The sequence below is a fragment of the Lissotriton vulgaris genome, chromosome 7 (assembly GCF_964263255.1).
Source record: "Lissotriton vulgaris chromosome 7, aLisVul1.2, whole genome shotgun sequence".
Classification (NCBI taxonomy): Eukaryota; Metazoa; Chordata; class Amphibia; order Caudata; family Salamandridae; genus Lissotriton; species Lissotriton vulgaris.
Genome location: NC_141695.1, coordinates 1,490,343,739 through 1,490,358,815, shown reverse-complemented (window position 1 = coordinate 1,490,358,815; position 15,077 = coordinate 1,490,343,739). Strand labels below are relative to the sequence as shown.

The window sequence follows — 15,077 nt, the reverse complement described above, 5'->3', positions numbered from 1 at the left end:
CTCTAATTATGTGGCTCTATTTATTATTCTCTTTTTGTCAGGTACACAGAGAGTTGACAGTTTGTTCTGTGATCCACAGCTACTCTATGTCTTACAAAATTGATTTGTTTGGGGGTTGTAGCTGTGTCAGGTCGGTAAACCTCCCCTTGGACCCTCCCATCACCGTATTGTTCACGCATAAATTTAGTGTTCATTGCCAAGAATCTATCCAAGATTTCTCTTAGGGTCTAATCAGCTTCGTACCTTGGTTTAGAATGAAGGAGGTCAGTCTCTGGACTCGATTTCCCAACAACCCGCAAGGGTAGCTTGGAAAAACTGGAGCTGGACTACTCGGCAAGAGAAAGACAGTGTCTCAGTGCGTTTGCTGGAGGATCAGCTTCCTTCGGCACTTGCTGTAGCAGGAAGCTATCTATCTGTCGGGCAAGAAGATAGTCGAACTCCTCCAAACCACTGTGTGTTTGCTTGGGCAAGTGTGCGCATATTTATACCTTGAAGGTGCCGAGTTTGACGTAAAGGTGGACATAATAACGTCATCAAAGAGTCTCAGTTCTTTGAAACCTCCATGAGTTGTTGGACAAATCAATATTCAAGCAAGGGGAAGTCCCTAACTGCTTAAGCCGAGTTTTCCAAGAAATCGATGTGGATTTTCTGAACTAGTGGAAGTAGCCATGCCGTATTTGGACTGCATGAGCTATGTCTAAATTTGGTTATGATTTCTATGCTTATATAAGGATATGGTGATTTATACCTATATAAGGACATGAATCGGGAAAATTACACTAGGGTCCTAAAATGCTATACAACGGTAGCAAAAGCTTTGGAAGCCATAGCTAATTTCACTGAGTGAGCGCCAAAGGCCGCAGTATCGATGCCTGCCAAATTCAACAACCAAGTAACCCACCTGGCTAAAGTTGCGGCAGTGACTGGTCGGAAAGGTCTCTGTACAGATATTAACAATTGTCCTGCGACATCATTTTCAAACTCACGTGTACAATCCTCATAACATTTTAAACATTGAACAACACACGATTGACTATGATGCGGAAAAGCAGGGTAGGAAATACATCTAGAATTGGTTTTAGTTTGTCTCGAAATTGTGAATGAAACCCCCGAAGAAGTGAATACTCTCCCCGCTAAGTCCAGAGCCCCTACATCAGACACATGTCTATATGAAATCAAACATAACAATAAAGTCAGTTTAGCTGATAATTGCTTACGGGATAGACCTTCATTAGCTGGCCAATTTTTGAGAAAACTAAGTACTACGTCCACATCCCAAAATAATTGTGAATACCTTGGTTTTGGAGGATTTACCAACCTGATACCTCTCACCACTTTACAGACCAAAGGATGTTCCCCCACTCGTTTACCATCCATGTGAGGATGACCCACTGAGTTAGCAGATCTAAAATTGTTCACCGTCCTTTAGGCTAATCCTGTACTTGCCATCTCCGACAGGAAGTTAACAATCATATGGATTCCGGATCCCATGGGATCCCCTTGTCGTTCAGTACGCCAACTAACCCACTTACGCCAAGCTGATTCATATCGCTTGTGCGTAGCTGGGGCCCATGATTGGGATGAGAAAACAGTGCATTCTCCGAAACTCCAGGCACTTGCCAACGTCTCCGGAAAGTATCCACGCCATGAGCGGCAACTGGTCTTGAAGAACCAATGGATGCGGTTGACCCAGAGGGTCCGTCAAGTTTTCCGGAAACAATCGCAGACGTATTGGAGATGCACAAGAAAGAGCCAATGCCACTGGGAACCACTCTTGTGCTCTCCAACATGGGGATATCAACATCACCTCCGCTCTCTGTCTGCAGATCTGCGCTAACACTCTCGGAATCATGGCGAACGGAGGAAATGCATACAGCATGCCCGTCGTCCATGACTGAAGGAATGCGTCCGAGTTGTTCACCAGAGGATCTGGTCTCCAACTGTAGAACAGAGGCTTTTGTGTATTGAGCCTGGACGGGAAGAGGTCTATCACACAAGGAACCCACTTGTTTTTGAGTTGCCGGAATATCCTGGGATAAAGACTTCAGTCACTGGAATCTTGAAGAAAATGAGAATTCCAATCCACCCCCACATTGGAGCTGCCCGGAATGTACTCTGCTGTCACTGAAATGTGGTGGAGAAGACAGTAATGCCAAAAAAACGTGGCTATATCCCCTAGTAGTCGCTACCTGGTGCACCCAGCCTATTGATATACCGTACTGTTGAGACATCGTCCATACTCAAGAGAATATAACAGCTTGCATTCTGCGGTGACAAAATCCCAATCGCAAAAGAGCCCGCCAGCAACTCGAGACAATTTATGTGGAGACGTAGCTCCTCCGGAGACCATCTGCCCCCCAGTCTCCACTGAACCACACCGGGCTCCCCAACCCCTACGGCTGCCATCCGATTCTATCACCACTTCTGGGACTGGTGCAAAAATGGCCTTGCCATTCCACGCATCCATGTACTCCAACCACCAAGAGATTTCTGTCCTGGCCTCGCGGCTCAACAGAATCGGTTCCGTATAACTCAGACCCTTGCGTAAGTGTAAGATCTTTAATCATTGGAGTGCCATGTAATGAAGAGGGCCCGGAAAAAAAGCCTGGATCAATGAGGCTAACGGGCCCACCAACCTGGATAAAGTCTGTAATGATATGGTCTGAGAGGACAGCGCTCTCAATTCCTTCTTGATGGCAACCTGTTTCTTCATTGGAAGTAAAAGCTGTGATGTCACGAGTTCACTTGGAACCTCAAAAACTCCATCGATTGAGCAGGAGTCATGATAGATTTGTCGGTGTTGATAACAAACTCCAACTCTAGTAGGAGTTGTGTTGTCAAAGCCAGATGTTGAAGAACTGTGCTCACACTCTGAGCCATTTTCAGGATATCGTCTAAGTAGATGATAGGCCTGACCCCTTGCTCCCTCAAGAATTCAATCACTGGTTTTAGGAGTTTGGTGAAACACCAAGGGGCGGACGATAGGCCGAACGGCAGAGCGGAGAATTCGTACCAGACGTTTCCCCATTGGAACAGTAGAAATTGCCTGTGGAGAGGAAATATAGGGACCGCTAAGTAAGCGTCTTTGAGGTCTAGCCTTACCATCCAATCCCCTTCCAAGAGCAAGTCTCGGAGTAAGTGTATGCCCTCCATCTTGAAGTGGCGATACACTACCCAAGAATTGAACTCTTTGAGATTTAATACCAGGCGAAAGCCTTGATCTTTCTTCGGGACAAGAAACACTGTGCTGGTGAAACCATGAGGGTGATGTGTAGTTTGTACAATTGCACCTTTCTGCATCAGAGATGCCACTTCGCTGTCTATAAAAGACTTCTCTACTTGGGAAAAATGTAGTGGTAGTGATCTGTGTGTTTGCCGAGGTGTGGCATAAAAATCTATTTGAAAACCGAGTACGATCTGCAGTTCCCAAGGGTTGTATGTTAGGGTTCTCCATTTGTTGAGGAACAAAGCAATCCGACCCGCACCTTGGCATTCCCACACTGAGGCAGAATTCGCTGAATCGGAGGAGTCTCTGTCGCTACCCTGTCCTCGGTAGCCTCCTTTCTGAAATCTGCTGGGACCCCCACGATTTCTGGTGAGATAGAAATTGGACCTTTGGGCTCCTCCTCTGCCTCTCTGCTCGGAACCTCTGGAGGCCTGATTGAATCTACGACTGGGCGTTCGACATCTGTAGCGACCGGCCCTGCTAAAAAGGCCAGCATTGAAAACCTTCTTAATATTGGCTTGGTCTTTATCCAATGCAGAGAAAGTGGTGACATATTTACCTACTTCTTTCACAAACTTGTCGCCGAACAAAAAACCACTGGCCAAAGTGCCAGCTTCTGTTGAGGCCATGTCTGCCAATTGGGGGTCTATGCGTATTAAAAATGACCGCCTGCGCTCTGTTGACATTGCACAATTGGCATTGCCCAAATAACAAAGTGCCCTCTGTGCCCATTCCAAAATTTTCATCCCATCTAACGGAGTGTTAGTATCTTTGGCGTGCACTGCCGCATCCAGGATCTTAGTAATCGGGCCAGAGATATCTAATAATTTATCCTGGCACCCTCTCCAGGCTCTATCCAAACCCTACTTTGGATCCTTAGAAAACGTCTTTAGAAAAGAGGCCCTGTTAGGTACTAACTCGGGAGTGTCGGCCACTTTACCCATCAATGCTGGTCTAGGACATTCTGAGCGTAAAGTGGCACGCACTGCATTCTTAAACCCTTGTCGAAGGTGCTCCTGGACATAATGTGCCACTTCCACACAAGGTACCCAGTCTGTGGAACGCTGGTGGATGATGTTTTTTGGGTCAAAAAGGAGATTACTGCTAGGTGAAGCTGCTTTGACATGGTGAGTTTTGCATTTCTTTTTCGCCGGTTTAGGTGGTGCTATCGTGTCCTTATCAGTGTCGGAGGTATCTGTGGCAGGCGGAGATGACTGATCCGTATCCCCTGCCAACCAGGTGGAATTTTTTGCCGATAAAGGTTCGCCGTAGGAACCATGATCAAGGATCGAAGACGCCACTTGCGCAAGGCTCCCCGCAGAGGAGGGTTGAGACGTGGTGCCTAAAGCCGCCTGCATCTGGCGCTTCCCATAATTCTTCAGGGGTTTAGCATACGGCTGTAGAACCTTAATTAACGTCCTGTTCACAGAGCCCTGGAGGTGGGTATTTAGGGCTTCGACCAGCTGCTCCTTCAACTGGTGCTCCTGGGGTACCTCTTCATAACCACCGTAATCATAATAATCAGCCCACTGGTCAGCCTCCTTGGTGTAGTACGCCATTGTAGGACAGGAGCTGTGGAGGACCCTAAGGGGGGAAGAACCCAAGGGTGATCACTGTCGGGAAGATAACGAAACTTGCAAGCTAAAGCCCTAACTACACTGTCCCTGAACGTGAAAGCACCACACACTGTCCCTCAGTCTAGTACACTCACAAAAACTGCCAAAAAGTCTTTGGATCATTGTGGAGGGAGCCACCTTTTACTTCCCCTGAGGCAGAGCCTTTAAATGCTTCTGAGTCCCGTCAGGTGTTCAGGAGGCTGAGGGCTGAGCAGCTGCGCTCGCTGATGCGTGAGAAGCCCATCGGGACTGAATCTCCGATCCGGCTTCTCGCGCATGCACGAGCGTCGTGGCAATAAAAAGAGCACTGGCACTCAAAGGAGCTTAGGGAGGCACATATGAAAATCATGATGGACTGGTACCTATACCCCGCCAAGCTAAAACATGATTTTCCTGGGCACCTCCGATAGATGTTGGAGGGGATGTGGGTTCTTACGGACTTCCAGCACATTTGGTGGGACTGGAATGGAATGGAATGAGAATTTGTAAAGCGCGATGGCTACCCAAGGGCGTCCCAGCGCTGTCCCGTTATCCAACCCTTCTGGGAGGAAATTCTAGCCCAAATTAAGGATATGCTGGGCTACCCTATTCCTACCTCGATGGCCTCCACTCTGTTGGGTCTCCGTGATCCTGATCTCGAACACCAGACCAGGGCGGACAAGAGGATCATGTGGCTCAGTATTGGCGTGGCCAAAATTACTCTTGCTGCAGCGTGGAAGAAAAAGGAGGCTCCGGCCACCTCTCTCTGGCACTCGAGGATTTGGAGGTTGCTTAGTATGGAAAGGATGGCGGATATCTTTTTAGATGATTTTAAGAATTTTGTATTTTGCTGGGGCCCGCTGGTAGCATTCCTCTCTAAGGGCCTGCAATCCGCAGTCTGTCCACCTAGCATCCACACTCTCCACCTGTTTCAACTCTGAATCCCTGCCGCTACACATCAGGTTTCTTGTCCTGTGCTTATTGCTACCACCAGGGGGGAGGGGGGGACGGGGGGGGGGGGTGGTTGCTTGTTTTCTTTGTGCGTTATGACGTCCCTCTTAGTGCTCCATTACAGTATTGCATGCCGAGCCACATGCCTACAGCAGGGCCTCTTAGCACTACTGCCTTCTATTTGTGACCGACTTACTGGGAGTTCTAGCCATTTGACCACGTTGTTATGTCTCTGTACAACTGTGACTTTTCAGCGACCTCTTCTTCCATTGCTTACTGAATGATGACTCACATGCTGGGGGATCGGCGCTTCCTAGGACTCTATGCCATGTGTAAGAGGCTTGACCACGATGACCCTTCCCCAATCTGCTGTCGCCTTCGGGCGCTTGCTCTGGCTACCCCCTGTGTGGGATGAAGTGCGGGATTGTCGCATGTTTATTTCTACTGTTTTTTACTAAACAATCAATAAAAATACTTTTGACAAAAAAAAAATATGACTGGCTGCCCCTCAAGCGCGCATCGCGCGTCTGCCTTGCACCTGCTCCATCTCACATTAAAATGCCTCACCGAGAGGCGATGCGCTCCGATCACCGCAACTCAGTGCAAAGCCTGAAAACACAGCGCGGGGAGAAGGTACAAAGCGCAATGAACTTGCCAAGCGCGTGTAATACAATTACTGAAACAAAACATGCAAATCACTTAACTCGCTGCTGCAGCAGCAAAGAAAGAGGAAACGGTTTCTGTATGACAAACTATATATACAATATCGACGGATAATGATTGGTGAAGACTATGAAGGGGGTTGTACTTCCGGGGTATGCTCAGTTTAAAGTTGTTTCATTGGCTGCTGTTTGCCAGTAAAGTAAAGAGAAGCATAATCAGAGCCTCCGTGGACTGCCATAGAATTTAACTGGTTAGTCACGGTACAATTAGGTACTGTTTGATCATTCACAACAAGTGAATGTTTTGAGGAATGGTAACAGAAGAGACAGTTTGGTGTGACAATTAAGGAAACATGGACTCTAAAGGTTAAGAGTTAAGGAAAAGTGTTATGGCATTTGGCAGTCACAAATGGAAAACAATTTTAGAAATTTCGAACCTGCTAAGTGGGAGAGTGTGTGCCCATTCACATTCATTATCAATGATGAACCTCGTTTTACAGTGGACAGTCCTATTTCATTGAGGTATTATCTATCCTGGCAGGAAAGCAGATATTATTGGTGCATTATGTAAAAGAAAGCCAATGTATATCTTCATTAAGCACTCCTACTGTGCCCATCGTGAAGACCCATTTTTGTTCAATCCTCAACAGGGTTTTACTTATGTTGAGCGCCGTAGATGACAGAGTGGGCTTGGCCAAGACAGTCAACCGCAGGTCCTCCACATTGTGCTTCCTCTCCAAAAAGAGTTTTGTCAGTTTGGTTGCTTGTTTTTTGCACCTAATGGTGTTCTTGTGTACCAGTATGCGTGCTTTAATTTGCGAGAAGTCCTACCCACATACCTCAGGCCGCAAGGACATGTAATCAGGTATATGAGTCTCTCACTGTTACAATTTGTGTGCTGTCTTAACACCCAAGGTCTTCCTGTTCCAGTGTCCATGGTCTTAGTTACAAAGGTTTGTATGCATATACCCACAAGAGCCACATGGGTAATGTCCTTGTACAGGTGGGAGACCCCATAGAGTTTTTTTTCTGGTAATTTGGAGTGTACTTGGTTTAGTATGAACCAGACTGTTTTAAATTACGACTCTTAGAAAGCGACTATGGGTTTCTGTATGTGCCAGTCCTTATGTATCACTTTTTTTACCTGGTTAGAAAAGGAGCAAAAAGTGTTCACGCAGACCAATTTTTTCTTGGGTTTCTTACGACCCAAATAAAACGTTCAGGTTTTAAAAAATATTTGTGGGAATATAAGCAAAGGATTTACTGAGATTAGTTCTTAAGTCGTCCCCCCCCCCATAAAACAGTAAAAGAGTCTTAAAGACATTGTAAATCATTTGCGCTTCTTGACATAAGAACCGCGTCATCGGCTTACAGTACAACAGACAGGGCACTTGACTTCACTTTGGTGAGATCCTCCCCGCTTTACTTAGTCTCCTCAAAGTCAATGCTGTAAATAAGAAACAATAAGGGGGACATCACATACCCCTCTCTAACCCCCATAGAGGATTTAATTTCAGAAGAAAGTTTGCCCTCCGTACAAAACCTGACCCTGATCCCAGTGCATCCTCTGTGGCGAACCAATTATGGCTTGGCCAAGTTCCATCCTTGCCATAATCCCCCAGAGCTTAGATCTGTTAACCGTGTCTAGAGGAGAGGTCCATAAACGCTAGGTGAATGGAGCCTATCCTTGCCTTGACATTCTTGCTAATGACCAGCTGGAGATTCGAGCTTTGCTCGACTGTACCGAGCCCGGTACGAAACCCGTATTAAGCTCTAGAAATGGATGCAGTTTTGTCCCGCCAATACTCCAGTTTACTTGCTAAAATTCTGCTGAGGGTCTTGAGCGAGCTATCTAGAAAGAAAATTGACCAGCAGCAGAAGGGATCATGATGATCCCCTGTCTTAAAAATCGAGACCACTACAGCTTCCTTCCATGTGTGTATTTAAGGTTCCCCCTTATTGAAGCTTTGCAAAAATTTGTTAAAATCGGGGCCCAGAGTACAATATTATCTTTTAAGAGATCGAGAGGGACACCATCGGGCCTGGCGCCTTCCCCGCCGCACTCTGAGGGCGGCAATTATATCCTTGACTTCAAGAACAGGGCAGAGTCCTTCAAAACTGAGGCTTCTGGCAGCTCCTCCCAAGCTTCTTCCTTTAGGAGGCAACTTCTACACTCCAGAATAGATTTATACCTTCTTCTGGCATTCAATATGTCACTTTTTGAGCGCGGTCTAGTAGATATAGCCAGTTTCAGTTTCTTTTAGATCAATGTACAGGCATGGTCGAACCAAGCTGTGGGGGGAATTTTTTCGGACTTTAGACTGCCTAAACCCCATGACCACCACAGAACATACACTTCTAAAGACATTGGAGATGTTCTCTGGTGTCTCCTTCTTCCGGGTAAGTACTGAGAATGGCTCACTGTTCTCACACACAAGTTTATCCCAGAAAGGCATCCTTGTCCACATTCTCCCATTTTTCGGGACACCCCCATTGCGCGAGTAAGGCTGGGTCAGGTTCTCCTGCTGTCCCTTTGTCCCTGTCAGTGTAAGTTCCAAAACTACTGTAAATTGGTTATGGTGGCTAATAAAAGAGTTCAGAACGTAATGGTCTAGTATTAGTTTGGCTAAATCATGGGACACTAAGGGGTCGTTTCCAATGTCGTTTGGAAGGGCTCCGAATTGGATTTGTGTTTGCCGAATCTGATCCGGAGTCCTTGTTTCCGACTGATCGTACACACTTCCCAACGACCGAGTACGATGCCTGGAACCCAGTAGGGCTATCTGAATCGGTTCTGAAAGGTATTCGGACATGTCTTTCGGAGCAGAATCGTACAGCTCTATGCACTCAGTTTCCAAGCAAGCAAGTACAATGACTGATTCGTTCAGCCATTCCGATTCTGTTTCTCTGGAACAAAACGGCTGCCAGAATCTGTCTTTGGGGGCCTAAGCAGGCCCCCCTTCACCCGAGGCCCTCCAAATCAGGCCTGTGGGAGTACCAGTGGAGAAGTGTGGCTCAGGGGTTAGAGGCGGCAGACCCGGAAGCTGAGATCGGCCCTGGACCAGGGTTCAATTCCCCGCCTCGGCGGGTCTTGGGTTAAAAATTCCACGGACTCGATAATTCTCGCTCCGGTGCCTTCTCGACTCACGGGTTCACACTCTGCGACTCTGGGCAATAGCTTGCTTAATCTCCACAACGGCCCCTCGCGGCGGGATGCCTGGCTTTCACCTTGTGGATACCCTGCTGGGGCTATCTCACAGGGGAATACCAGGACGGGTTCCCTAAGCAAGCGCCGGGACACCCACTGCGGGTAGCTGTGCGCTATATAAGCTCAAATACATTTACATTTACATTTACCCAAGGGACCTCCCTTTCCAACCATACACGATGGGGTGCCCGCCAGAGGGTGCACGATTTTCCCCAGCCACCCCTTTCTTCAATGGGAGCCTGTGTTCTTGTTCGGAACACAGGCTCCCATTGAAGTTAATGGGCGTCTAACCGAATCGTATCCTCAACGTTCCGGATGCATCCATATTGCACGGTCGGACTACCCAGATCTGAGTTGTCCGGAAAGCATTCCGGAGCGGATTCGGTTGGAATTCTTTCCAAACTAGATCAGAATCGGGCCCTAAGATGTAGTCGATCTTACTACCCTTTGCACACCATTAAAAGTAGCGATGAGGGGCACCGAGGCATTGAATTATTTGATAAAAACCACATATCTATAGGTTAACAATCTATTCAGGGCCTTCCCAAAAGGTGTATGTGGGAAATGTATATACTCCTCTCCCTTTGATATCTCCAAGCCACAAGAGGATGGATCAGCTTTCCCTCAAAGCCTTTCGTTAAAATCCCCCCCACCCCACAAGACAATCAATAACTCTTTGTTATGACTATCCTGGAAGGATTTGAGATCGCTCTGTAAATCACCAACTAGGGCAGTTACACGAGTCAACGACATTATTGAATACTTTGACCAAAACCACATAAAAATAGTATGGGGCCTGCAATACAGCCAACTGATAGTTGCACCTAGTAAAGATAATTCTAAGCAAAATATCTGTTAATTTGTAATGCCGTCATATTAATAACCTAAGTATTTTATTACAAACTGTAATTATACATTTTCATTGATCAGCTGTTGGAACTGTGAAACCTGAGGTGTTAGAGATTGAAATAGGACAGACATCACCTGACGGGAGTCACTATGAATCAGACGACACAGAGTGGGATGGTACGTCTTCTGCAGGTAAGGAATGGATATTTATCTTTGTAACATTCTCTATGTAGTGTTTTCTTTCAGCCTTTTAGTGGTTTATTTAGATTGAATCTCATTGTTACTATTCTAATACAGATGGCAATGCACAGTTTAGCGGATGCTTTTGGTAATTAAGTTATTCTCTTAATCAGATCAGACTGTATTATACAATGTATTTTCATTGGGGATTGAGGAAAGAGGCAAAGGTTCACAAGAGGTGAAGGCTCAAGCCGGTCATGATGCCCCTCACTTTCCTTACCAGTGATCACATTAGTCTTGTGAATCTGCATCTATATTTTACGCCATGCTGTTCCTTCATGTATATAAGTTAAAAACAAAGTTGTTTATCCAGAACCACAGCACATGGGGTTTAATCCATGCAGGGAGATAAAATCTCATTCATCATGCCAATCGAGTATAGGCCAGTTGTTTTGCTCTATAAAGTGATTTCAACCTGGAATGGACAGAATGTAAGCAGTGATTTCTTAAATTATGTATACTAATACAGTAGTCCTAACATAAAATAGACATTTGCCGTTCATTAATAAAGGTGTAAATAAACTTTTATTCCTACTTCAAATAACTTATTTTATTGGGCCTCTTTTATTTTCAGTCACAGTGCATTAATATATTTATGCCAGTGCAAAATGTCCCCGAGGTAGCGTTCTGGTCAAATCAGGGACCTGAAGGATCCACCTGCATATATTTGTGATGATTAGCAGTTCTAACCAGTGTGGCAGATGTGTCAGAGAAAATGATGCAGTGTAGCAATTTTGCTCAGATGTGACGGTTCCGCTATTTCATCTGGTAAGGTTTTGTCTGCACAACAGGCCTTCTCAAGGGGTTGAAGCCCCAGCTTCTGAATTTCTAGTCACGAAAAACTCACTATACAAATAACAATGATCACTCTCCATTAAATCAGTGGTGCAGATTCTTATTTCCAAGAGTTTTGGTTTCTAGTCAGTAGTGTCTGTGAATATGATTACAGGAGTCCAAGCTGGACATGTTTAAATATTTTCTTTGAGATCTTTTATGGTCTCAAATTGTCATATTGTTTTTAAACAGAACTAGCCATGGCGGTCAACTCCCAATGTGATATTCTTCTTGTGTGCCTTTAAAGGACTATATCAAAACTACCTGCCACTGTTAAAATATTTCAGTAACAAGGATACCAACGGACTGGAGGCAAACACCATACGCCAAGACATCACCAGTTCCACATTCTTATATCATCATAGGATTTCTAAGGTGCTAGAGAGATGCTTCTTTGCAAAGTAATTACATGAGAGTTCTCATATCTAGCAAAGTATATTTTTATGCCTGTTGGTTCTTAAAATAAAACAACTATATCTTTGGATATAACAGCCATAGGCCTGGAATTCAGTCTTTGAGTGTGTGATATCCTTTGCTGACTGAGTGTTTACAACAAATGCTTTGCACTGCCCTCAGGTACTGTCTTACTGTTCGACCAAGATACCACTTTTGAGAATAAGGTCAGTCCTGACTTTAACCTCTGTTATACCTTTGGGGTTTGTGGACTCTATACACGCATTATTGTCCAGTATATATAGAGACAGTTTCTCACAATGACACTGACCCCGGACCTGTACACATGCTCCCAGAGCTATTATCAACAACTGGCAGGCTTCCTTATGGCTGCCACCTACTCATGTCATCCCCACACCCTCTCTATGGGATGGAAAATAGCTTCCTTTAAAATGGCTTCCCTCCCGAAGATCTTGAATTTGTTGCAGACCCTTCCACTTTAAAGGGCAGTAATAGCACAGCTGATGGATATATGGATATATGCTGGTCCTTTATTTGACCAGAGAAGCTATCTCAACTCAGCCACCAGTCCATCACATGCACCCTAAAGCGCGTCGTACTGGGTGTCCTTAATATCCGCCTTTATTACCTAGCAGCTCTGGTGCGGTAGAGAGGGGAAACAGACAAACCCTGTTGCTTGATTAACCTGAATATGGCAGCTAGGCCACTTGCCGAGCTTTTCTGGCTCCCCGAAGTGCCAGAGGTGCTGTAACTTCTACTTTTCCTCAGTCATGAGGGCCAGCTTTGAAGTTTGGGATTACCTCTCCCAGTATAAAGGAGCAACCATATTCCCGTCCCCCTTGACCGCGATACATGGGAACAGACTTTTCTTCCTGCCTGAAGAGGTTCACGTTTTAGCCCTCGATCGCGAGCAGCTGCTATTGTCTCGGATTTATTCCATGAGGAGCAATCCACCCTTTGAGGAGATTATGCGGAATTGCCGCATACCGGAGGAAGAGAGATAGAGGTTCCACTATCTGCAAATCAGGCACTAGGTCCTCCATCCCCTGTTTAAAGTGGGGGCCACAAGACTGCTTATGTACCTGGAGAAATTCCAGGGTCTCACAACAACTCTTCACTTGATCTCCCAGATATACAAACCTCTGCTCCTCAGCTCACCCCAGAGTCCACCCCCTTATAAGAGGACTTGGGAGAATATTTAAGGTGTTGCTTTAGACAAAACCAATGGGAAGCTATCCATACACGAACAGCCAACTTCGGTAAACACTCTCAAGGCAGGGAAGTGCTCTTTAAGATCGTCTATTGATGGCAGTGCACTCTAACTCACATGATAGATGCTAGCAAACCCAGGACTTACTGAATGGCGTGTGCTGGGATGGGGACCATTGCCATATTTTGTGATCTTGCCATCGTCTGAGCCAATTTTGGCTGTTGTATCAGAGGTGGAGGGCCAGCCTTTCACCGGGACCCTTGTCTCAGTCTTCTGGGGCTGTTCAAAAGGGACTCGTATTCCCTCCACTCTCTCAGAGGTTAGAGGATCTCCTACCTCCTCCTGGTGTCCAAGAAGACTATATTGAGTCTCTGTGAGAAAGGCCTAAACCCAAATGAAAGAATGTAGCTTCCTATACTCTGGCAGCTGTTGGCATATGAAAAGATTAACCATGTCCTTCAGGATTACTCAAACAAGTTCAACGCTAAGTGGGCAGTAAAGATAACAGATGCTTAACTTTACCCGTTAGATTGCTAGCTTTGGGTCTCTTGTTGTAGGACTGATTATCGGCGGATGAAGAAGCATGATGTCCCCTCTCATTCTCAGGCTGCAGTTTTTTTGTCTGCTTTCTCTTGTGATTTTGATTGTGAAATGCACCAGTACATGATGGCTCCGGTGCATATGAGGTTAATATACTGTCTTGGAAACACTAGATTTGCACTCTAAGCCCTGGTTATTGGCTAAAGAGAACACCAGGTACACTTGACAAAATTTTAAGTTCACAGAGTAACCACTAGAATTTGGTGAAACTCTATTAGGACCCACTTAGCTCTATTTAATGCAGTTGAATGAAACTGTATTGTAGCTAAGCTTAAATTGTAGGTTATTACACTGACTTGAAATGAATGTGTCCTCTTTCTGCTAATATAAATACACAATTGTCTGGAAACCAAAGCTGAGGGCTCCATTTGTTAATGCAGCACCCAATCCTTCCAGTCGGCGAGGTCCTAATTCTTCTTCTGCGCTTTATATATTGACACTTAGTGTGTATCTATTATTCCTATTGAATTTAAACAATGCATATTTTTATATACTTACCATTTCAGAATCTTCTGTCTGTTAGACTATTGTAAAGAGGTGATGTTTATATATTTTATATATTATAGTTGATGTGAATCAGAAGAAAGGAAAGGGATCACATTGCAGCCATCAACATTTATTTTATTTGACAAGTACCTATGTAAACTAAGATTTGCACTGGGTCAGTCAATCAATCGGATCTGTAGAGTGTGAACCACCGTCACCTGTGAGGGTGATGCGAGTCCACCTTGGTATTTTTATTTGTGTACTTTTGGAAATGGTAGAGTACATTCTTGATTTAACAATTTATATCTTGTTTTTTCAGTTCAGGAATGTGTTCCTCAACAGATTTACTAAGTAGCCTTTGGGCCTCATTTAACTTGATCTTCCTGAATACTAAAAAATATAATATTAACACATTTCAACTCTTCCGTTTTAGGAGGAAGATCGTTTTTCGTAGTTATGATGCAAGTAATTCCTTCAACATGTTTAATATTTGTTCCTTCATTGTTGCTCAAAGATATTTCAATGTCATCAACTCTTATGACTTCAAAATCATTTAAAGACTGAGTTCTACATGTTTCCAATAAGTTTGGTGTTGCTTCCTAATTGATATACATTTCTGCCTGCAAAGAGGGTATTTCCTGTTGAGTTTCTTTGTAATATTGACAGATTGGAGTATAGAAACTCCGAGGTAGATTACACAGAATTTAAATTTACAGGCTGAAGTTTTTCTCAAGAACTCAATTTTCATTATGAACGTGGCTGCCTTCATTCACTTAAGGACTTTCTTAACTGCTTGCTCTGT

The 15,077-nt window shown here is 44.9% G+C and overlaps 1 protein-coding gene across 4 annotated transcripts in view; it reads left to right on the top strand.

Moving 5' to 3' along the window:
• The window catches only part of LOC147705857 (uncharacterized), a 233,116-nt gene that overhangs the window by 66,383 nt on the left and 151,656 nt on the right, over window positions 1–15,077 (top strand). For all 4 annotated transcript variants that reach the window (XM_086932296.1, XM_086932297.1, XM_086932298.1 and 1 more), the window contains one exon: window positions 10,573–10,683. In XM_086932296.1, coding sequence (XP_086788422.1) covers window positions 10,573–10,683 — 111 coding nt within the window. The remainder of the gene's footprint in view (window positions 1–10,572; window positions 10,684–15,077) is intronic.